Source organism: Cervus canadensis, chromosome 10 (assembly GCF_019320065.1).
Source record: "Cervus canadensis isolate Bull #8, Minnesota chromosome 10, ASM1932006v1, whole genome shotgun sequence".
Taxonomy (NCBI): Eukaryota; Metazoa; Chordata; class Mammalia; order Artiodactyla; family Cervidae; genus Cervus; species Cervus canadensis.
Window position 1 is genome coordinate 22047948 of NC_057395.1, and position 24968 is coordinate 22072915.

Below are 24968 nucleotides of genomic sequence, written 5' to 3' on the forward strand. Positions count from 1 at the left end.
TCCTTGGAAGAAAAGCTATGACCAACCTAGACAGTGTATTAAAAATCAGAGACATTACTTAATATGCAGAGACATTCCTTTGCTGAAAACGTCCATCTAATCAAAGCTATGGTTTTTTCGGTAGTCAAGTATGGAGGTGAGAGTTGGACCACAAATAGAGCTGAGTACCGAAGAATTGATGCTTTAGAGTTGTGGTGTTAGAGAAGACTCTTGAGAGTCTTTTGGACAGCAAGGAGATCAAACCAGTCAATCCTAAAGGAAATCAACCCTGAATATTCATTGGAAGAACTGATGCTGAAGCTGAAGCTCTAATACTTTGGCCACCTGATGCGAAGAACTGGCTCATTGGAAAAGTCCCTGATACTGTGAAAGATAAAGGCAGGAAGAGAAGGGGATAACAGAGGATGAGATGGCTGGGTAGCATCACTGACTTGACAGACCTGAGTTTGAGCAAGCTCTGGGAGTTGGGGATGGCCAGGGAGGCCTGACATGCTGCAGTCCATGGGGTTGCAAAGAATCAGACATGACTGAGCAACTCAACTGAACTGAACTGAAGGGCATCACACACACACTATACATTTCTTATATAGGACCCATGTCTCTTACATCTCCAGCATTGGCAGGAGGGTTCTTTATCACTAGCACCATCTGTGAAGCCTAACATATATATAGTATAGTATATATAGTATATGGACTTCTCATGAGGTGCTAGTGGTAAATAACCAGCCTGCCAATGCATGTTAGATGGAATAGATGTGGGTTCGATCTCTGGGTTGGAACCATCCCCTGGAGAAGGGCGTGGCAACCCACTCCAGTATCTTGCCTGGAGAAGCCAATGGACAGAGGAACCTGACAGGCCACAGTTCATGGGGTCGCAAAGAGTCAGACACAACTGAAGCGACTTAGCATGCACACTGTATAGTATATATTCCTTATATATACTATTCTCTGCTAGTAATAATAATATCATGATGACACAATGTCTTAGTCGGCTCAAGTTGCTATAACAAAATGTAATAGCCTGAGACAGGGAGTGTTTTAAAGCAGAAATTTATTTTCTCATTCTTCTGGAGGCTGGAAGTCTGAGATAAGGTTGCCAGCATGGTTGGTTTTTGTGAAGGCTCTTCCCTTGAGTTGCAGAGGTCACCTTGATGCTGTGTGCCCACATGACCTCTCCCTTGTGAGCGTGGAGAGGGAAAGGGGCAAGCTCTCTGTTGTAATCTTGTAAGGGCACTAATGCCATGATGAGGGCCTTACCCTCATGATCTTTATTACTAGCACTACCTGGGACCTCATCTAACCCTTATTACTTCTCAAAGTATTCATCTCCAAATTCGATCCCATTAAGGGTTAAAACTTCAACCTATGAATTTTTAAGGACATTGTCCTTTTAAAGACATTGTCTATGCCACATGGGTTTAACATTTTCATATGCCTATAATTTTAGAACTAAAATATTTCTAGCTTTATTTTGAAAAGTGGGAATATTTTAAAATTCCATGAAACACAGTTTGAAAAATGGTGGTTTAAAGAATCAAATTTTCAAATAATCCAAATTACAAATTCTCCTATGAATCTCTTTTTTATTATCCTTAGTCAGGTCTTCCCTTGATCTCCATTGCTGAATTTATAAATATACGCAATGTTCTGTATCTATCAGCTTAAGTTTCCACAATCTGATTTCACTACAACCTTGGGCTATTTTTGAGTGTTAAACTTGAGAAGCAGTGTTCTTTTCATGATTCTGTTAGCAAACAGCTTTTATTGGGAGAATCCTGAAAATAATAGTTTAAAGATGTAAAATATTTTTAAAAGATTTGAAATTGATTTCAGAGTATGTTAGTCAAATTTAAAACCACATTTTCAAAAATCAATATATTTTGAAGAATGGTTAAAGACGTAGCATATCATTTGACTGTTACATTTTTATATGCTTCAATGGACAAAATACGTTTAATTATAGAATGCTATTACTTAAAATAATTACTGAAGCTAAAGCTTTGTATTAAAGAATATTTTTGAAATAGACTTGTTCATCACATAAACTGCTTGCTACTTATATGTTCTTTTATGTTATTCAAATTTTGGAGGAGTAATTATGTTGAATGCTAAATAATTTAATCTTGTTAATAATAATAAAAAACACTTAGCAAGGGTATTTCCTTATGAGGATAAATACATTTTAACTGCATGTCAATTTGCCGTCTATTGATAGTTTTATTTCATCGTTAAGCTGTTTCAAATGTTAACCGTTTTTGGCCAAAGAAATCATCAATATAATTCTAGATTTAACCCTTGGGTGTATGTCTGTGCTAAAATTTCTGAGCAAGATACATATGTATCAGGTCGGGGCCCCTTTGATGGGGATGCTGTGGCTTCAAAATTCAAGCCTTTTATTAAGTTGCCTTTTCCATACCGTGGTTGTATTACTCTTTTTAGGTGATGATGCCAAGACGGCAGTTAAACACGGTTTGGATGGGATCTTGGTGTCAAATCATGGGGCTCGACAGCTTGACGGGGTGCCAGCCACTGTGAGTTTTGGCAAATGCCTCCATTGGAATTCCCATTTCTATCTCAGTTTTGACCATCTCTGTGACTACCCCTCTTTGTGTATATATTTTTGTATGAATACTCAGAATATGTAGGAATATATGTAAGATCTCATATTTTAAGTTTAGTGGTTTGCTCCCTGGGTCTGGAAGATCCCCTAACTAGGAAATGGCAACCCACTCCAGTATTCTTGCCTGGAAAATCCCATGGACAGAAGAGCCTGGCAGGCTAAAGTCCATGGGGTTGCAAAAAGTCAGACACAACTTAGCACACACACACACACACACACACACACACACACAGAGCTACCTAAATTGGGCTTCCCAGGTGGCTCAGTGGTAAAGAATCTGTCTGCCAATGCAGGAGAAGTGGGTCCAATCCTTGGGTTGGGAAGATCCCCTGGAGAAGGAAATGACAACCCACTCCAGTGTTCTTGCCTGGAAAATCCCATGGACAGAGGAGGCTGGTGGGCTTCAGTCCATGGGGTTGCAAAGACTCCAACACGACTTAGTGACTCAGCATGTGCACGAGCACATGGGTATCTATCTAAATTAGATTATTATTCTAGTTGTTTGTAAACTATTTGTTTGTAAAGTCTATTTGTAAAGTCATCTGTGTTGAGTAAGTAGCCATTTGTAGGCAGGGATTATTCCTATATTTTTAGGTATACTGAGAGGAATATTGTAAATTGGAGTAGGGAAGAAAAGATTATCCCATGAGTTTCTTGGAGGTGGGGATTGAAGAGCTGCAGAGTGAGGGCAGGTGGGGAAAGGAGGCAGAAATCCTGTGGCCTGGGAGAGGTTTCCTGTTGGAGCTTGAACTACCTTGGCTGCACATTGGAATCTCTTGGGAACTTTAAAGAATCCTAATTCCCAGTCTGCATCCTGAATCCATCCATTAGAATCTCGTGGAACCAGGGAAACTGAAGCACTAGTATTTTTGACAGCTACTGAGAAAATCCATTGTGAATTTATATGCACTATATACCCTGTGCTGGACAAATCAGAGTCAGAATCCAGATACAGAAGTAAACTAACTGGCTGGAATGGTGTGGGATAGAGTTAAAACAGTAAAAGTGAGTAATCGGCTCCCAAGGCCAGGAGTGAAGGGCCCAGCCATGGATTGACTTTAGATAAAGTATTGCAGAGCCCAGAAATGGATCAAAAGTCATGGAGACAGACATATATCCAGGGGCGTACTTCATGGATCCCTGATCGAGAATGAAGGCCAGAAGCTGTAGGTGGGGTGGTGTGGGGTTCCCTTATATGCTGTCCATTGTGAGAATGTGTCCAGGATTTCTTTAGATGAGGCAGTGGGATTGCAGCTGCCTTTCACCTCTGCTTTGTCCTCATATGAACTCCTGCCTTCACTAGTGTGAGTGTGAAAGTGGAATGGGAAAGACTGAGATATTCTTGGGGAATAACAAGGAATCCGTTTTGTTTGCAGTATCTGGTGGGTGTTGGGAGCCTGAGAAATATGCCTGCTTGGACAGGTCAGGGAGGGTGTCTTTGAATATTAAATATCATGAGTCATTAGATATGCAATAGAAAAGCCTTGATTTAGCAGCAACACAAGTACCACAAATTGGACTGTGGCATGACAGGGAGCAGGAAGACCAATAAGGTGGCCTGGATAATTATGAGAGCCAAGGAAAGAGAGAAGGGTCTGACCTGCTATGGGGCAGAGGGATAGCCCCTCCAAATCTCAGCTTTTTCATTTTTAAAGTTAAAAAAATTGATTAGATTGTTTCTTTGGTGCCTTTAAACTTTAGTATTCCATAATCTCATTTATCATAGGCAAAGTAAGCTAACATCATATAACAAAACTTACATAAATATATATCTATGAAATAATGTGGATAGACTCTTTAGTTCATCATTTCTGAGCTGGATCACCATATCCATTTCCCCCTTTGTCAGACCCATTTAGTCATAGTTATTATGGGATGGTTTTAGTCGGGGTAAACATTTGAATTTATTCAAATAATTTAGTCAAGTCATAGTGGACTACTGTTTCATTAAGATAGCAGGTTGATTTAGCTAAATCCATGGATGTTGTGCAGGTCTTAGGACAGATTGAATGAGGGCAGGGGCTACTGGGCACATGCATTTGCACTCAAGAGATTTTCTTGAAGCACTAATGGGCTAATGGTAGGAACAAATCAAGTCTTTGCACAGAATCAGTAATTAAAATCATAAAACTGGAAGCTGTCAGCTCTTTCCAATTCAGCATTACTTATAAAGACCCATCTTTTTAGGTGATATTAAACATTGCCTGTAGGGGAGAGTGAAGAGCTCCTCTGGGCAGGCAGGAGAAGTTGGTCACAGTTCAAGGCTTTTCCCCTGATTTATGCCTCTCTTGTGTATGAAGATGTGGACTTAGTGGGCAGGCCAAATTAAGTTTGTTTTCTAAAAATAAAATCTAAATCTACTGAAATCAAATCTAACTAGATTTTAAGGGAAAAATATCTGAATGGTGTGGTTTATTTCCTTTTGGCTGAGGGGATATGGAAACTTATCTAAAAGGGCTTTTTGAGTTGTGGTCTCAGAGACTGTTTTAAGATAAACAATGACCCTCCCCTTTGCATGATGTGTGCCTGAGAGGAGATACTTGCTTGAGTTTGCCTCCTACTTTAGAGCAAATTTAAGGTGCATGATGATGAGAGAAATGTGAAGCAGGATTAAGTTCATAGTGAAGGTGTTTTTCTCTCAGTATGTTGGTTTTCAGGCATTTGGCAAAAGACTTGGAGGAGGCTGCGATATAGAACTTCTCAGTAGATACACAGAAGGACTTACTCTCTTGCACACTCTGTGACATCATAACTCAGAGCCAAAGAGGCAGTGAGATTTTACTGGAAGAGCATTGAAATGAGCCCAGAGTCTTGGGTTCAAGTCCTTTTCTTGCCTCTAGAGGGGTGAGAGCTGGGTGGGCAAGTTGCTCAGACTTTTCAGCTTTCCAGTCTCTGCATAATGTTGTGTTGGTTGCAAAAATTAAATGTCTGGATTGTATGATTTCTGCATTTCTATAAATCACAGAGTTTCCTTGTATGGAGAAATACTTATCACTAAGAGTCCCGGATCAGGAGTTTGACTGCAGTCCATAGTAATACAGTGCTGTTGAGAACCATGGCCTGTTCCGGCAAAGAGTTTAAAAATAAGTTCATATTATTTGCAAAGCAGAAGTAGAGACACAGACATAGAGAACAAACATATTGACACCAAGGTGGGAGGTGGGATATATCCCACCCTCCCTCCCACCTTGGTGTCAATGTTTTTTTGGGATTGACATATATACACTACTATATGTAAAATAGATAACTAATTAGAACTGACTGTATAGCACAGAGAACTCTACTCAATGCTCTGTGGTCACCTAGATGGCAAGGGAATCCAAAAAAGAGGGGATATATGGAAACACATAGCTGATTCACTTTGCTATATAGCAGAAACTAACACAACATTGTAAAACAACTATACTCCAATAAAAGAAAAGAATAACATATTTCCTTCGAAGAACTTTGATAATTCAGTAGTGTATGCTTTTATAAATAATTTAACATCTGCCTTAAAAAAATAAGTTCACATTAAGATCCTTACTCTGAAGGTAATAATGTGCCAATGACTAGTCCTGAGGTAATTAGAGAATGATATGGCAGAATCAGTATATTTCCAAAATCCACAATACTAGATCATTTCAAACTGGGATCTAAAGACAGATTATGCGGAGTCTTTGAACCCTAGGAACTTTTTTTTGTTTTTTCCTTTTTTATGAAAAAAAAATTTTTTTTTGAAGCTAACTGGATCCAAACTTGTACTTGGTCACTCAGTCGTGTCTGACTCTTTGTGACCCCATGGACTGTAGCCCACAAAGGCTCCTCTGTCCATGGGGATTCTCCAGGCAAGATTAATGGAGTGGGGTGCCATGTCCTCCTCCAGAGGATCTTCCCAACCCAGGGATCAAACCCAGGTCTCCCACATGCAGGTGGATTCTTTACCAACTGAGCCACCAGGGAAGCCCTTAAACTTAAAAATATGACATTCTTTTCTAGTGAAAATTTTCAACTTCGAAAAATTTTCGTAAAATAAACTTTGGGTTGTTAAATCAGTGTTTCTAAAATTGAGTCCTTGGGTATATTCTATGACATCAGAAATTTCATTTTTTCCTTCTGAAAAGGATTCATTATATTCTTCATTTGAGAACCATTTGATTTATCAAAAGTTAGCTTTTGCTGTGTAACAAACCACTCTGAAATCTACTGGCTAAAATTCAATAGCCATTGATTCATGTCATAACTTTGTGAACTGTCCATTTGACCTGAGATCCTCAGAGAGGTTTTGTGTTCCTGGCTGGGCTCACTTATACATGTCTGTGGTCAGCTGCTGAGTCTACAAGGGCAGACTGGTGTAGGATGACCTCAGCAGGGATGGCTCTGCATTGTCTCTCACATCTAGAATGTTAGATGGGCTGGGTCTCAAAAGGAGAGCAAGTGGAAATATCTAAGCCTCTTGAGCTCTATGCTTAGAACAGGCAGACTGTCACTTCTTTCTTCTTTTGTTGGTGGAAGCTAGTCATACGGCCACTTCAGATTCAAGGGGTGAGGAAATAGACTTTTCTGACTTCATTTCTCCCTCATGATGGGAGGAGCAGAAATGTTGCACTGCAAGGATATGAAGATAGGGTGGGAGATGGCCGCAGCCATTTCTGCAATGGCAAACCATCAGCCAGACATATATGGACCAGGGGTTTTCTAAACGTGCTTAGTAGAACTCACACTGTTTATTAGAACTCACACCACCACTTCCAGCCAGGGCTGCCTGAAGCATGGTGGGTAGAGAGTCGGAGGAGGACTTGCGGGCAGTGGCCTGGAATCTGTCTTCTTCATTGTTAGCTAAAGCACCTCTGGCTTTATCTGTTTGTTTGTGCTCAACTGATCTGGTTTGGAACCTTTGAAGTGTTTTAATGCCTAAAATGTCAGAAATCATGAGTGTAGGACTGGATGCTTTAAGAAGGTAGAAAGATGGGAGCACCCTGTGAGTGGAAGTTTTATGGACAGGGAGGACCTTGAGCAGGAACAGGGAAGAGGGGGGCTCTTCCAGAGTCATGTCCCTGTGGGATTCTTTTTGGATTCCATAAACTGCCTGGCATGGTGCCTGGAATCTACCAAGTCATCAACAAACTGTTTGATAAATCAGTGAATGGACGGATGAGTGAACAGTAGTACATTGGAATCTTACCATATTTTCCTGTAGATTTAACTTTGCTGGAGCTAAGCCTGCAATTAGTTGTCTAAGGAACCACTAAGAAAAGAAAAGCTGAAATGAATGGTCTTTTAGATGTGAAGCAAGCTGAAAAGAAACAGAAAAGTCATAAAATAGTGGACTTGTTCACTATATTTACTTATTTTATCTGCTCTGGTCAGAATTATTCTGCATAATATATACCCAGTAAAACTGCAGCTCCAGGAAGAAGAAAGGGAGGATAGAAATGCTCTGTGATGGATAGAACTTCCTTGTCCACGGACAGGAAAACACCAATCTAGGCTTCATTTTATAACCCAGGATTCACACTTTAAGTATCCTTATTAGTTTATTTTTTAGGCCAGATTGGGCATTGGAAATATCCTGAAAGACTTGATTTGCGTGACTTTGAAAACATGTATTGAACTGAAACTAGCTAATATTTTTCTTTGGTTTTGGTTTCAAATGGGGAAATATACTTAATTATAGCTTGCATCATCACTTGGAAATTGTAGCATTTATATGTTGATGTAACTTGCCTGACTCTAAAAGGAGGACTATGTATAGGTAAAGGGACATATGTAAATGGATCCAAAGCATGTTTGGCCAGGCAGAAAAGCCGAAAGGAAAAGAGGAAAATCACGTTACTTGCCAAACATTTAGGGGGCTGTGCTCCAACTGTTGCCTTCACTTCCTCCAAATCTGTAGTTGGGTTTGGTCTTCAGTCTTTTACATAAAACTCTTTTTACATTGAGCCTCTCAAATTTTGGGGGAGAAGCAGGAAAGTTTTGAGTGATTTCAGCAGAATTATTTCTAAAAAAACTGCACTTGAATGTATGGATTTCATTTTATATTTAAGTACTTGGGGATAAGTGTGGATAATTTCTGCAGATTTTGACCTACTATGGTCACTATAGTAGGTCGCTATGAGAATTGTTTCCACGCTCAGATGCAAAGATTTACACCAAAGTAGCTATTTGTGTCAGTTACTATCTATAACTATATTGGCTATTAACCAACTTTATGAGCTATTACCACATGATGCTAAAAAACAAAAGATTCCAAACTCAGTGATTTAAACCATTATTTCCATGAAACTTTTTGTCAACTGGGGGTCTGCTGACCTAGATTTGGTACTGGCTGGGTGGCTGTTCTCCAAGTTTCAGGTCCAGCTGGGCTTGGATGGGACAACTCTCCTTCTTCTCCGGAGGTCTCAGCTCTGTGGGGGGGTGGGGTGGGGAGGGAGTTTGCTCGCATGGCAAATGGCACAGCTGCAAGAGACAGTTGAAATGTATGAGGTCTTTCAAGGCCCATGCCCTGAAATGGCACTGTTCCACCTCTGTTCACATGTCATTGGGCAAAGTAGGTTGCAAGGCCAAGGCCACTGTCAAGGATTGATAAGTGCACTGTGTGTGTGTGTGTGTTTTAAACTGGGAAACACTGCCAAGTGACCTTGGAAAAAGAGTGGGCTCAGACCAGGTGGGATGCATGAGACAAGTGCTCGAGCCTGGTGCACTGGGAAGACCCAGAGGAATCGGGTGGAGAGGGAGGTGGGAGGGGGGATCGGGATGGGGAATACGTGTAAATCTATTGCTGATTCATGTCAATGTATGACAAAACCCACTGAAAAAATAAATAAATAAATAAATTAAAAAAAAAAAAGAAAAAAAAAAAAGAGTGGGCTCAGAGTGGTGTAAAGAATTACGAACAATAATACAGTCTAGCAGATGGACCTCAATGAGGCTCTTATATTCTCTAGAGCTGATATAATAAGCCCATCATCAACTGCTAATCAAGATGAGGATTTTCAAAGTGCATGTAGTCATCTTCCTTAAGAGCAAGAACAAATATTTTCAGGAAGAATTCTCTAATGTATAACTGGATGTTTGCTGTATTGTCATATATATTTGCTATATTATGTATTTTCTCATATTTTGGGTGGGAAAATCAGAGACTAAATTTTTTTGTGACTGATAGTGTTTGCATTTTTATATACCATTGCTTCTACCACAGTCTGGGTATGAATTTTAACAATTGATTTTCAATGAGTAAATTAATGTTCAGAATAATTTATATGAGGAAGATACTTCATTTGTATTTATGTATTTAATAAAGAGTAGCTCTGTGTCTTTTAAGCTGATTATGTATTTTTAGTTCTGTATATATACATATATATACATATTTGGATCATGATATTTGAATCCGTATATCAGGAATAAGGACTTCCCAGGTGGTATTAGTGCCACCTACCTACTATACGTCTCCGGCCTACCATTGGAGGAGACTTAAGAGACACGGGTTTGATCCCTGAGTTGGGAAGATCCCCAGGAGAAGGGCATGGCAACCCACTCCTGTATTCTTGCCTGGAGAATCCTAGGGATAGAGGAGCCTGGCAGGCTACAGTCCATAGGATCGTACAGAGTCGGACAGGACTGAAGCGACTTAGCATGCATGTACACACATCAGGAATAAAAAAAATAATCTTGGACTTCGACAGAAAAATAAGCCACTCAGTTCCAAATTTAGCTGGTCTTTGGTTGCTAGCATTTGCACTTCTTTTATTTTAGGAGGGAATGATTTTACTGTTGATTCTAAGCCTAGCCTTTCCTACTCTCAGTGCTAATTGGATGGTTGGTGGCCTGTGGAAGTTGAGTTAGGGAACAATTCAACATGCACAGTATCACTTCACTGACCTCTTCTCTCCACAGATTGATGCTCTGCCAGAAATAGTGGAGGCTGTGGAAGGGAAGGTGGAGGTCTTCCTGGATGGCGGTGTGCGGAAGGGAACTGACGTTCTGAAAGCTCTGGCCCTGGGAGCCAAGGCTGTGTTTGTGGGGAGACCGATCATTTGGGGCTTGGCTTCCCAGGTAATTGGAGGACAAAACAATAAATAATATAAAACAGAGTCACTCAACTGTGAAATAAATTCAGGAAACCAGTCATACAGACTTACTCAAAAGATCTATGTCTTCTTGCTTAGGGAGAGAAAGGTGTTCAGGATGTCCTTGAGATACTGAAGGAGGAATTCTGGTTGGCCATGGCTCTGAGTGGTAAGACTTGGTGTTATCATTTACCATTTCATTTCTTCTGGGTGTCTTTAGGCCAGATTCCTTGGTGGAAAAAAAGTGAATTTGAGGGGGAAGAGGATGGAACCATTTGGAGTGTAATTAAATTAATATAAAGTTGGCTATAGTGCAGAGAGCTCTCAAAGGGAGGAACTCCACAGCATGTCTGCCTGTAGTGGTCACTTAGCCTCTGCTTGGGCAGCCTTTTCCGGGATGCTTTGGCAAGTCTTATTAGTACCTTAAGGGTAATGCTACATCATATTCTTTCTCCTCTCTTAACACATGAACAATAAATCTAATGGGTTAGCCACCAGCTCCACCTAGATGTCTACGTGGCATCTCAAAATCTACCTGTCCAAAACTAAGCTGCTCAATTTCTACATTAACTCTGCTCTACCTGCAGATTTTTCAGTCTCAGTTCATGTTAATACCTTTGTCTCGCTTGCTCAGATCTTAAGTCACTCTTGACTCCTTTTCTCTCTCATAGCCTCACATCCATCCACAGAGGTGCTTTCTGTAAAAGAAACCTGATTGGAACCTACGTTATCTCCCTTCTTCTTGGATATTGTAATGGCTTCCTTGTGTATGCTTCCTGTCATTGTCTCTTTCCTTGGGTATTTTGAGTCCTGTCTATCCTGTCTTCCTTCTCTGTTCCAGTTTATTCTGATCACAGCATTAGAACTATCCTTTTAGACATTAACTTAGATCCTATCACTCTTCTATCGGCACATTTCAATTGCTCCCAACTTATTCAGAATAAATACCAAAGTCCTCATGATGGTCTATGAGGTTCTATGTGATTTGACCTCTGTCACCTCTCTGACTTCAGCTCCTCCCACTGTTACTCAGGCCATATTTGAGTGACAAATATGCCCACCCAGGCCTTATTTGCCTTCTTGCTGATCCCTGATGACAACAGGCACATTTCAGCCTAAAGGCTTTAGCCTTGCTCTTCCTGCTTGCTGGATGCTCTTTCCCCAAAAACCTATGTGGCAAACTCCCCTGTGTCTTTCAAGCCACACTTTTACATCTTACTGTCTCATAGGATCCCATGTTGACCACCATATTTAAAACGGCAATTTGTCTTCCACTCACCCAACTTCCAGTTCTTTTCTCTGTTATTGTTTCATTTTTTTCCATAGCAGCTAACACCTTTTAATTTCATTATTTTCCTTGGCACCTAACACCTTCTGTAGATTATCTATCACATTATTTTTCTTAAATGGCACACATGGTGCATTGTCTGTTTCCTCTCTGGAATGTTAAGAAACACGAGGCAGGGATCTTTGTTGTCTTCACTGCAGTATCTCTAGTGCCTGGATTAGAACACAGCATGTAAATAATAAATATTTGCTGAAAGAATGAACAAATAAATAATCATTATTCCGAGTGACTGTTTCAAATTTGACTCAGAATGGACCTCTAGATGCAATGAATCATCTTGAGTCAATCATCCCCTCCCCTACTTTTGAAGGTAGCAAGGGCTTCCTTTTCTGTGATCTGTATCACCCAGACCATCCCCACAGATAGAATTCCAGAGCTCAGTGGTTTATGTACTTCTGAGCTGAGGCTGGGTAGACACAGCATCCCTGAGAAGAATGCCATTCTTTGAATCCTCACTCTGCCTTTTAATTTGCTACAGACATATCCTAAAAGAGAACTTTTAGCCACTGACTCTGTATTAAATGTGGCAGAAAAGAATATACTCTTTGTGTTAATAAAAATATGTGCCAGTCATTTTGTGTTAAGGACTGTTTAGGTAATAAAAATGGTCTCATGCCACATAAGATTTGGCAAGCTTACCTTGAATCATAAACCTTACATTTGTCAAGTTTTACATTCCTTGGGAAAACGATTACCTGCCTGATTATTATTGCATTCATTTCATATTAAATGTATGCATTATTTTTTCAGGGTGCCAGAATGTGAAAGTCATCGACAAGACATTGGTGAGGAAAAATCCTTTGGCTGTTTCCAAGATCTGACAGTGCACAATATTTTCCCATCTGTATTTTTTTTTTTTTTTGGCATGTGTTACTTGACAAAGAGACACTGTGCAGAGAGTGACCACAGCCTGTAATTCCCCACTTCGATACAAAGGGTGTCATTCTTCTCCAGCAAAATAGCAATCCCTTGCTATTTTAAGTTCATTGCTTTTGACTTTTCAATGAGTGTCCTAGGAACCTTTTAGAAAGAAATGGACTTGCATCCTGGAAATATATTAACTGTTAAAAAGAAAACATTGAAAAAGGTTTTAGACAACGTCATCCCCTGGCAGCCTCACGTGCTACAAACAAAAGATATTCCTGGGTAAAATTGGAGGTAGCTAGTGCTGAGGTCAAAAGATAATGATCTCCCTGTTTATAAACCTTCACTATATTTGGATATCCCTAAAACTGTGTTCTTAAAGTCTAAGGACAACCTTAGAAGGCTGGATGTGCCTGGAGAAACAGGAGATTTGGATTCACAACTCTAAGGAGATAGCACTTGATAGAACTGGGATAAAAGTGATTTTCTAGATACCTTTTAACACTCTGGGCTATCTGACTTCTTTGAATGTAGATTTCCATTCACATCTTCAGTATCTGAATATATCTGAGTATTTTATGATATAGACTGCTTCTTTTTTTATTTTTTCAGACTGCTTCTTAATCAGAGAGAAATAAAGCATTTTCTGAAAAGAAGCTATCTGGCCCATGTGTAACAATATGGAATTCAATTGTTTTAACCTCAGAACCCAAATACCTCTCTGTTCCTCCTGTGCATACTCGTTTATTCTCTTACACCTCATTCTCCTTCATTCGTTTGCTTCTTCCCCACTCACAGTCACATGTAAGGCCAGCTTCATGATTTATGAAGGTCATGCCAAGTGACGATGTGGGCCCCCTGTTCAGAAAAGCAGGAAAAAGGCTTTCTACCAAGATTTTTCTCTGAACTTGTCATAGAATCTTTTCTTTCTATTTAATGTCATGTTTCCTTGGGCAGGGAATCCTCATGGGTGCCTGAACACTGCCCTGTGATCTATCCTGACTCCTCTGTGCCCAGGACTGTGAAGGGGGCTGATGGTGATGCTGTCATTGGGGCTGGATGAGCCAGCAGCCAAGGACTCACTCAAGGGACTTGGGGAGGTAGCAGGGGGTGGATGAGTTGGAGGAGGTACAGTGTTATCATTCTAGGCTCCCAGGCTGCAGCACATGTTTCATGATCCCCTGATCCTTTACACAAACTCAAAGATAAGATTATTAAGCATTTTAAGTCAGTAAGAACATTAAACTCAAACATGAGGTCCCCTTTGGAGCATGGAGTCCTGTGTGACTGCACTGGTTGCCTGTCCATGAAGCCCTGGTCATATGAGCATCACATTTATTCCCTAGCCAGATTTTAGACAGATTGTAGGTTAAGTTGGTAACCAAAGAGAGTTTGAAATTTCTTTTCACCATCTCCCTGGTTATTCACTTACTGTGAAGTATTGAATGGAACAATTTAGAGAATCACTACCTTAATATATGATGGTGATGCTATATTTTGTTGTTTTATTATGATGCTTTATTATTCTCAGATCTCTCATTGTCTCTTTCTCCCTCTCTCTCTGTCATTCTGCCTTTCTCTCCTCTTCCTTCCTCCTCTCTTTTCCTTTAAATGCTGGAATGTTCGTAAATACTCTGATGGACACAAACATAGATCTTTCTTTTTGAAATTATATCTGGGTCTGATAAAAAAGAATCATTTAAGGACTTCCCTGGTGGCCCAGTGGTTACGACTCTGTGCTTCCACTGCAGGAGGCCCAGGTTAGACTCTGGTCAGGGAACCCCCATGCCACATGATGCAGCCAAATAAATAAATAATACAAGGTAAAAAATGAGTCATTTAATGTGATGAAAATTATTCCTTAAGTTATTCTCCAGATACCAAGAAAAAATTTGACTGTCACATCACATAACTGTTTTGTGTTTCCAGTTAGTGTTGATAAAATGATAGATCTATAATAAGCACCTCTTTGATCCCACCAACTAATTTGGAAATGTCTTTGCTGTTGGCAAAGAATGTCCACTTTGGCTTCATCATGGTTTGTTGTTGCTATTATTTAGTTGCCAAGTCGTGTCCAACATTTTGCGACCACGTGGACTGTTGCCCACCAAATTCCTCTGTCCATGCGATGTCCAGGCAAGAATACTGGAGTGGGTTGCCATCTTCCTGACCCAGGGATTGAACTTGCATCTCCTGCATTGCAGGTGGACTCCCACCTGGGAAACCTACATCATAGTAGGCTTCATACAGCAGGTTGCTAAAAACTTGATAACTATCTCAGCAAATGAAGATCCACACATGGTGCTTTAAGTAAGTCTTATGAGAATAGGGATGAATGGTCTTTGTGAATTTCTAGACACTTTGATGACCCTCAGAGCCACGCTACCTCCTTGAACATAGATCCCCATTTTTTTCTTCAGAGTTGTGATAAGAATGAATGTTATGATGTGTGTTGTTTCCATAATCAGAAAGATACAGAGTTGTTTTTACATTGTCTTGAGTGTCTCCGATCCTGTTCTAACAGTGCTAAAACCAAAGGTGTGTGATGTCTAACACAGGAAGAGGGGATATTTGGTGCATATCCACTTCTGGGGATTTTCTCACTTGAGCTTGAGAGAAGTTCTTTAAGGAAGACAATTGATCTTTCTGTTTCTGAGTTTCTTAAAATATTTTGAGAGAAGGGATAATAGGGAATGAATAGTTTAATATAGGCCAACCTGCTTTTCTTGTGTGTTTAATGTATATGGTATCCTACAGAAGTGCTTCTCAAGCTGGAGAATGTATTATAATCACCTGGTGTGCGTGCATGTGTGTGTGTGTGTGTGTGTGTGTGTGTGTGTGTGTGTGTGTGTTAGTCACTCAGTCATGCATGATTCTTTGCGACTCCATGAACTGTAGCATGCCAGGCGGGCTTGTTAAAACAGATTCTGATTCAGGAGGTCTGGGGTAGGTTCTGTATTTCTAACATGCTCCTAGGTGAGGCAGATACTGCTCTTCAAGGCATCACTGGTGTTGTCTAGAGCAAGAAGAATCAAATCCAATTTGCCAAGCAGATCATGGAATGACCCAACTGTTGGGTATGGGTGGATGACAACCCATCTAAAAATGCCACCTTTTCTTCAGCCAATTGATTCTTCTCATTAAAATTTATTTCATATGGAGGCACAGGGTACTTGTAGTGATGTGTGCTAAGTGCTCAAATTTGTCATAGATGGATGCATTTTACACACACACCTGTGTGACCACCACCACCCAGATCAAGATTTGGAAGTTTTCCATTGTCCTCAAACCACTCCCTCTACCAGAAGTAAACTTACACTACTTCCATCACCATTGGTTAGTTCTAGCTGTTCTTGAACTTCATATAACTGGGACCAAATAGTATGTACTACGGTTTTTGGTTTTGTACGTGAAGTCCATTCATGTTGTTGAGTATATCAGTAATCCTTTCTGTTTATTGCTCTATAGTAACCCAATGCATGAATGTACCATAGTTTATTGATTCAAGGGGTTGTTTGCAGTTTTTTTCTGCTGGAAGCTGATTCCCACCAATTTAAGTGAAAATGCAAGTTCAGTGTTATTTTCTTATTTTTCAAGGAAAGCTAGGCATCCACATTATTATGTGAAGATTTTTTAGAGTTGGCAAATATTTAGCAGTTTAAACATGGAGCAGGTCATGTTAAACATGGTGTGGCCAGTCTGGTTCATGAGTCATGGGTTCTCAACACCTGTGACATCTTGGCCTCACAGATGTTCCCCTCATGGCTAAAATCACTCTCATGTCCCCGCACAGAACATGCTTGATACATGTAGCAGTGATGGGTGCCTGCTAACAGAACTCATCAGAATCTTTTTTCATTAAACTCGCTTATATTCTGCTATTTAGAAGAACGTGGGTGTGAAATAAACTTCCTTCTCCTTTCCACGCTTGGGGAACCCAGGATCCCAGACCTGTAAGAATGAATCAAGTAGTATTGACGCTTCTTAGCGTGCTGTCTGCAAGCTGCATCTGTGTCATTGCTGTGCTATTCATTCATTTGTTTATCTTGCCAAAACATTAGCGTTTGTGAAACAGCTTTAGAGAGCTGTGGTGGATTAGTATAGCATGAAAGGAAGTGGTGGCTTGTTCTCAAACAGGGAGAAAAGACCTTTCATTGTAAAATTCATAATTTATTTATTGTCCGAAGGACTGTATTGCACATCTGTTGCATAGCAACAAAATAAAGTTTGTCTGTTTAGGAAAATCTGAAGGCTTCTTATAACATAAAGATAAAGAATGCTTTCTAAACTCTTGTGTGCTTCAGTGTGTGCTTTGTCACGTGCCAATTATAGAAGAACATCAGGATGAGAGTTTATTTTAGGTGATACAAATGTTAACACAAATGATAGAGGGTATTATTTTATGTTTATGTGATGGGAAATCTTATCTATTTAAAAAGATGCAATTTCCTGTCCTTATCCAATGCTTACTTGAATAGTCAGTATCTTGTTTCTTTCCTAAGAATTGTTTGGGAGAGTTTATTTTTAGCCAGTTATCTGTTTCTATTTCTATTGATATTTTTCTGAATATCATTTCAGATAATGCACATAGGTTCAACTGAAAATTTTCCAGGATCTTCTGAAAACCAAGAACTGTGTTACCCTGAATGATGCCAATACAATGGGTGAAATTCAAGTGTGCAATTTATTTATTTGTTCATTTGTTCAGCCTCATTGGGGAAAAGATTCTGGCTCTGTTTCCTACTTGTGTTCTCTGGTTAGATCATCTACCTTTCAGTTTGATTCATTTTTCATTATAGTCAAAATCCTAAGTCTAATAGTGTGGGGATCTTATTATTGATGGAGTAGTTGATAGTAATATGCTTCACATTATGTATTAGAGTTTTAGTACTAAACTCACTAGTTGAAGGTCAAAGCCAACTCACCCGGAAGTACTGGACTAGAATCCTGAATATCTGAGTAACTAGCCATGTGAAACATTATTTAACCTTAGGACACTCGGAATCTCAGCTGTGAAATGAAGACACAGCATGGTGATATATGTGAGAATGTATTGTGAATTACAAATTGAACATCAAAGTCTTATTTGTAATAATTATTTTTTATATTATTTACTTTAAAATTTGACTTTTTGTGAAAAATGGTTAAAGATTTTAAGCAATTCAACAAAGTAAAATAAAAACCACATATTTTATCACATAAATATAGTTGTTATTTATATTAGGTGAATACTTATCAGACACTGCTATATACATATAACAAATAGCATCTGGATACATAGATAAAAATGGCTTTGCTAAAATAGAACTACACAGTAAATGTTACATTAAGTAAAATATTCAATTTAGTTTTACTTGAATTTAGTAGGAGGGAAAGTGAAATTTCAGGAATTCTTAAAATTAAGGTAAACAGTTCTTCCAAAAAGAAATATAGTATGTAAGTACCTGCTTATGACATTTTGAAAATTATTTAAAACTTAAGAAGTTTGAGTGAATTGTTATTTCTGGCATATACATTTTATATGGTATCAGTTAACTAATCACTATAAAAAAAATGAAGACATTAGCCTCTTATGTCTATTCTCTTTTCTATTTTTCTCCCCTTCTCTCTAAATATTATTAATGTATTATAATTTTTTCTACTATACCTCTTCTGAAATTGTTTAATTATACCTCTTCCAAAATTGTTTAATATTAGTTTTCATTGAAAAGGGTTTAGTACTTACTATAATCTTGATAGCTCCTCTGTTCCCCGGTTCTTCATTTTGATTTACCTCTTCTTCATTCCCTGGATTTCATTGGTAACTCATATTGTAAAAAATAACAATATTCTTTGAGTTTGTGCATGTTTAAAAATTGGCCTTATGCTTTTACACTTGAATGGTAGCTGAGATGGTTATAATATTTTGGGGTCACACTTGCCTCTGGTGGACTTTTTGCATTGCCATCTGATGAAATCTAGACTGGTCTGCTTCCCTCCCTTTGCTGTTGACTTAGCACCACCCACCAAAAACCAAACCAAAAACCTGGTGCCTGAAAAATGATTTCTTTATCTTTGAATTTCAATATCTTCAGCTGAGGCAATGCTAAATATCACATGACACAGTTTAAAAATGGAATTATGCTTAGCACATTGTTTTAATTTTAGTTTAAATATGAACAAAAGCCCAACATAACTAGCATATGTCTCATATGAATTAATACATTATTAATATTGCCTTCTATTTTTCTACATTCGCCTTACTAACGATGTTATAGCAATAGTAAAATCAGTGGTTATTATAAATTTGGGGACATTTATTTTGTTAAAGCAAACATTTTAAGATTCTTATTATCCAGGGACATCCCTGGCAGTCCAGTGGTTAAGACTCAACCCTTCTACTTTGGGGAGCAAGGGTTCGATCTCTGGTCAGGGAACTAAGATCCCACACACTGTGTGGTGTGGCCAAAAAAAAAAAAAAAAGAAAGAAAGAAAAGAAAGATTCTTATTATCTGGACTAATACTGCCCCACAAATGTTTTATGATGATGGAAACATTGTATATATGTGCTGTCTGATATAGTAGCCATTATCTAAGTATGGCTACTTGGTACTTGAAATGTGCCCAGTATTGAAGGCTTCACTTTAATTCTAATTATTTTAAATTTAAGTAGTAACATGGGGCCAGTTGGTATATTCCTGGGTAGTCCAGATGTAGATATGCAAAACAATCTTAAGCAGAGAAGAAACTTTATTTAATAGACTCAAGACCAGCTTTGCTACATGTTTACCTTGGGCAAGTCACATAAAGCCTTTTCAATGTAGCTTTCCAATTAAAAAAATTATATGCTATAGCAGCTCTTAAAATAAATTGCCTTTATTGTAGGCAATTAATTTGCAGTAATAAATATAATAATGTTTACAATTATTTAGAAGAAAAATGCTATATTGGTCTAAAACAGTATTGTTTTTGTTTATTTTTCTTGTTAATCTTTTATTTATGGTTTACTAGGAAGATTCCAGAAATTTTGTCTAAAGTCTTGATTTTGTGACTCAGACTAGCCATGGAATAAACACATCATCTTGAGAAAATAATCTTTAACATTAATTTTCATTCTTTAGGTGGAATAGTCATATTACTTATCAATAGTATGTACTAAAAAACAGTGACCCGTTTTTAAACTAGGAAATGATGTGTATAAGCTCTTATATAAATAATTATAATAAAAATATATGGCATGTAGAGAATGTAGTGTAATGGTTGACATCCTGGAACTCTGAAAAGAGTGAACAAAGTATGTTAGAGTGAAATATGTCCTTTTGAGTAGACAAAATCCTGTATTCTCAATCACCAACTAGCACCAACAAAGAACCTTCTCTAAGGAAGTTTCTTTGATCCAGGAGCAGATTTCTTTACCATATACAGGGAGCATTGCCCAAGTCAAGAACACCCTTTTGGCTCAGATTTTCCTTTATTGTTGATACCATCTTATCTGGTTTTAATATTAATGAACAAACGTCTCAGATTTTTAAAGTTTCTGAATAATAGAAGACAATAGTTTTGCTTTAGTCAATAATATACTTTTGGTTTGAATATTTTAGTTGTTATAACCATCCTATCAAGTTGAAATATGAATGAGCAATATCACTCCAACTTTGGGGGAGAACTTGGGAATAACAGTAATTTAATAAAATTTGTGCTGTGACATGAACATTTCATCTTAAGTAGTGCTTTTAAAAAGTGCACTAAAAAATAGTTAGGAAGAAACTCTTTTAAACAATTCTTCAATAAACTAACTAAATAAAGTTAAAATTCACTGTTTCTAGTACTACCAATCATATAGCTCCAAAAAAGATGCAACAATGCAACCAACCAACAAAAATACCTGAAGATTCAGACATAAACTGTTAATCTACCAAAATTAATTTATGCAACTATTAAATATTCATGATTATGGGTTGGGCAGTATGTATGAAAGCTAGAATCCATAAATTTGAAAATGCAGTCATTGGACTGATTGGTGGTTTTGTCAACACAACTGCATAAGCAATTTGCCCACTTTCTACTAAACTGACCAGATGCTTTGTTGTCACATAAACACAATCTAAATGAGATCCACAGATTTCCCCCCAAACCTTATTTTAGCTAAACGTTTCTTGGCTAATCTTATTCCAGGTCTGTTAACAATTTTTCCAGAATGATTTGATTGGCTTTCAACTGTTTTGCCATTTCTTGTCCATCCTTTATTGGGCAGGTAAATGATGGAGAAAATGATGCAAGGGCAAGCAAATAAACATAGAAAGAAAGGTCTTTGGAAAGCAAGACACTCCCCACAGTTGTTGGCCCTTTCCCAGGAAGGGAGTAGTTAAGCGGGCATGGGAAGTTAATACCCAAACTGCCTCTGCATCTGAGATGCCTCCTTCCAGGAGTTCAAGAATGAGAACTTCTCCTGCTACTTAATATCATCTCTGTTAACATTTGTACTTCCAAAGTTCCTCAAAGGCTCCAGGCAAGTAAAAAGTAGCAACATATATTTTTTAAAAGTTAATTTGAAAATATACATGAATTAAATTTTTTCACTCTAATAACTTTTAGAAAAATTGCCATTTTTGTTGCTTATCTAAAACTTCCTAATGATGAAGGTTCACGTGGTCCTCCATTTTTTTTTTTTTAACTTTGCTCAATAGAAGGAAATAAAGATGATAGCACTAGAATAACAAAAACACATTATGCAAGAATCTATATTTTAGTATCCATTTCAGTTTATTTCAGGGACTGCTGACCTTTTGGAGTTTTTGACACTCATTCAGAAATAAAACATAAATCAGGTATTCTAAGTATTCCAATTCTGTTAAGAGCCAAGATGATTTCCTAGTCTAGATTCATTTGTAGTTTTGCTTCCATCAAACTAAGGGATAAGAATGAAACTGAAAAATATCATACCTTGTTAGAGCATTGTTGGAAATATCCAAGAATTGTTGGAAAATGCTCATAATCAGATGGTAATATCTTCCCTATTGAACCAGCTCAGTGATGAATAATTGTGTTTGTCACCAGCTGTCTTTTAATAACATATCAGTTAACCCATTATACTAGTTCTTAAATTTTTTTACTCATTTCACTGGAGAGTGCGAAGGAGTAAGGGAGTGGAATTTTTGTGGAGATAGCTTCTAATTTCACAAAGAATGCCTCAATGCCATTAGATATTTCTCTGTACATTGAGGGCATGCCAAGATGAATATTAGAATAAGATCTGCCGTCCAAATCTTCAGGCTCTGGACTGAGACATCTTTGTGTTATGGCACACTGCTTCCTGCACTGCTTTTTAGTACTTTGAATATCTCAGAAAGTGCAGAGTTCTATTATCACCAACTGTAATACTTATTCGTCCTTTAGTATGTTAACAGACATGTAGTGTCAAGAACAACAGAAAGTCATCCTCCACGGTGTTCTGTCTCCTCATGGAGCATTGCTTCCAGCCCTGGCCAGACTGAGTATACTCACAGGAGATCACACAACATGGTGAAGATGCCTGGAAATCCAGTCATGCTTCTAGAATGTACCACCATCTTAAAGTGGACATGTGATGACTTTTACTTTCTTACTTTTGCTGTTAAGTAAATATATGGATAAATTTACGCTATGTTGTCCTAAGAGTGAAACAAATATCACTAAGGAAAGATTATGAGGATAGAGAACTAGAAGCTGGATTGTCATGTCCATGAAGGCAGGGAATTTGTCTAGGTTTTTGCTGTATTACCAGCACCTTCCATGAAAAATTGTAGTGATTCAATAAATATTTGTTAAATTAATCAACAACAATTTATAAGGGAGATTATAGAAATTTTTAAAGAATCAACTCTAACATTCTATGTATGACATCAAAATACAGCAAATACTTAAAGCATTCCATTAAGAAAATTTAAAAATCACAGTATTTGATGTAAAATTCTAAGAATATGAATTTATATATGAGCATTTTATGATCAAAAATTGCTCTTTTGAAACTGTGTTTGATTTGCAAAACTGAAATGAAAAGGGGGGTATTATTAAAATATTAAGAGGTGTAATTTTCCTGAGGGTGGGTTTTGTCATTTAAAAATTTATTTTTTGTGAGTTACAAAGTTTATTTTAATATAATCAATTAAAGAAACTATGAGATAGGCCTTGATTATAAGTATTTTTAAATTTTTATTTTATATTGGAGTATAGTTGATTAGGGGCTTCCCTGGTGGCTCAGTGGTAAAGAATCTGCCTGCCAACATAGGAGATGCAAGAGATGCAAGTTCAATCCTTGGGTTGGGAAGATCCTCAGGAGTAGGAAATGAAAACCCACTCCAGTATTCTTGCCTGGAAAATTCCATGGACAAGGGAAACTGGCAAGCTGCAGTCCATGAGGTCACAAAGAGTTGGACATTACTAAGCATACCCGCATGCATGCGTGATAGTGGATTAGCAATGTTGTGCTAGTTTCAGGTGTACAACAAAGTGATTCAATTATACATAAGCATGTATCTTGTTTTTAAATTCTTTCCCCATTTAGGTTATTATAAAATATTGAGCAGAGTTCCCTATGCTTTACAGTAGGCCTTTATTGGTTATCTATTTTAAATATAGCAGCATTTACATGTCAGTCCCAAACTCCCAGTCCATCCTTTCCCTCCACCCTTCCCCCTTGTTACAGTAAGTTTTGTTCTTTAACTCTGTGAATGTGTTTCTGTTTTGTAAATAAGTTATTTTGTATCATTTTTTATAGTTCTGCTTATTTTGATATTATACGACATTTGTCTTCATCTCACTTATTTGGTTAGTATGATAATCTCTAGGTCCCTCCATATTGCTGCAGATGGTGTTATTTCATTCTTTTTAATGGCTGAGTAATATTCCTTGGTGTTATATACCACATCTTCTTTATCCATTCATCTGATGATGGACATTTAAGTAGCTCCCGTGTCTTGACTATTGTACACAGTATTGTTTCTTTGATTATATTTGTGTAGCAAGTTGAGACTGAGAAATTGTTGAAATGTTACAAAGCCATAGAATTTTAGAGTTGCTTGGAATATGTCAGATCATGTGGCCAAATGCTACTCACATATGTTCTATGGGCAAGCCCTATGGTCTACTCCCTGCATAATGGGTCTTGGCCACACAGTGGGGTAATGTGGGTATGGCACATCTCCATTATGCAAGTTTGTCCCTAAAAATGGTGAGCAATTAATATTTTTTTAGCCTTTCTGAGAATTAATTTTTGCTTAAGCACCCTTAACAATGTTTCATTGAAATTTTATAACTCATGATGTTTTATTGGAAAGAACAAAACACAAGTTGAATTAGCTCAAGCAGTCGGAGAGGTTTTTAGTGTCTCATTAAATCATAGGAAGTGCTGAACTGCCAAACCTCAGGAAGAACATAAATGCAGTTGGGGCTTATGAAACTTGGTTCCAGGGATTTAAAAGTACCAAGGACTTGTTTTGCTTTTTCCCCACTTTGGTTCTCCCAGAAAGTTGGCTTTATTGCTTTCTCACTGCAGATGGGCAACTTCAACTTGGTAGGTCACTTGGCTACAAGACTCCCTAGATTCCCATCACCTGGCTCTGCCACCAAGAATTATATTCCAGCTTCAGTCTGAGATTACTAGAGACTAGAATGCTAACTTGTAAACCCCTTGATCCATTAAACATGGTAAGGGAGAAAAGGTACAATATGAATATGGGACTACTGTGAATCCTAAGGGCCAGGAAAGGGCCCTGCTATTTCCAGAGTAAGGAAATTTGGTTGATTATCAAACAAGAGGTGTCCTCTGTAGAAACAACAACAACGAAATTTTAGTATAAGTATATCCCATACAACATTTGAGACATATTTATGCTAAAACAATTTTGTTGTTTAGCTGTTATTCAAATTTAATTTGGCACTCTATGCTTTTCTTTTTTTTTTCATTTATTTTTATTAGTTGGAGGCTAATTACTTTACAATATTGTAGTGGTTTTTGCCATACATTGACATGAATCAGCCGTGGATTTACATGTGTTCCCCATCCTGAACCCCCCTCCCACCTCCCTCCCCATCCCATCCCTCTGGGTCATCCCAGTGCACCAGCCCCGAA

General features: G+C 38.1%; 1 protein-coding gene across 7 annotated transcripts in view; it reads left to right on the top strand.

The window, feature by feature from the left end:
* The window catches only part of HAO1 (hydroxyacid oxidase 1), a 128379-nt gene that overhangs the window by 41883 nt on the left and 61528 nt on the right, over positions 1 to 24968 (top strand). For 5 of the 7 annotated variants that reach the window (XM_043480173.1, XM_043480175.1, XM_043480178.1 and 2 more), the window contains 4 exons: positions 2440 to 2531; positions 10496 to 10654; positions 10768 to 10837; positions 12767 to 12801. In XM_043480173.1, the coding sequence (XP_043336108.1) occupies positions 2440 to 2531; positions 10496 to 10654; positions 10768 to 10837; positions 12767 to 12801 (356 nt within the window). Of the gene's footprint in view, positions 1 to 2439; positions 2532 to 10495; positions 10655 to 10767; positions 10838 to 12766; positions 13537 to 17458; positions 18075 to 24968 lie in introns of those variants that run through there. The other 2 variants (XM_043480176.1, XM_043480177.1) reach the window with 2 other exon arrangements.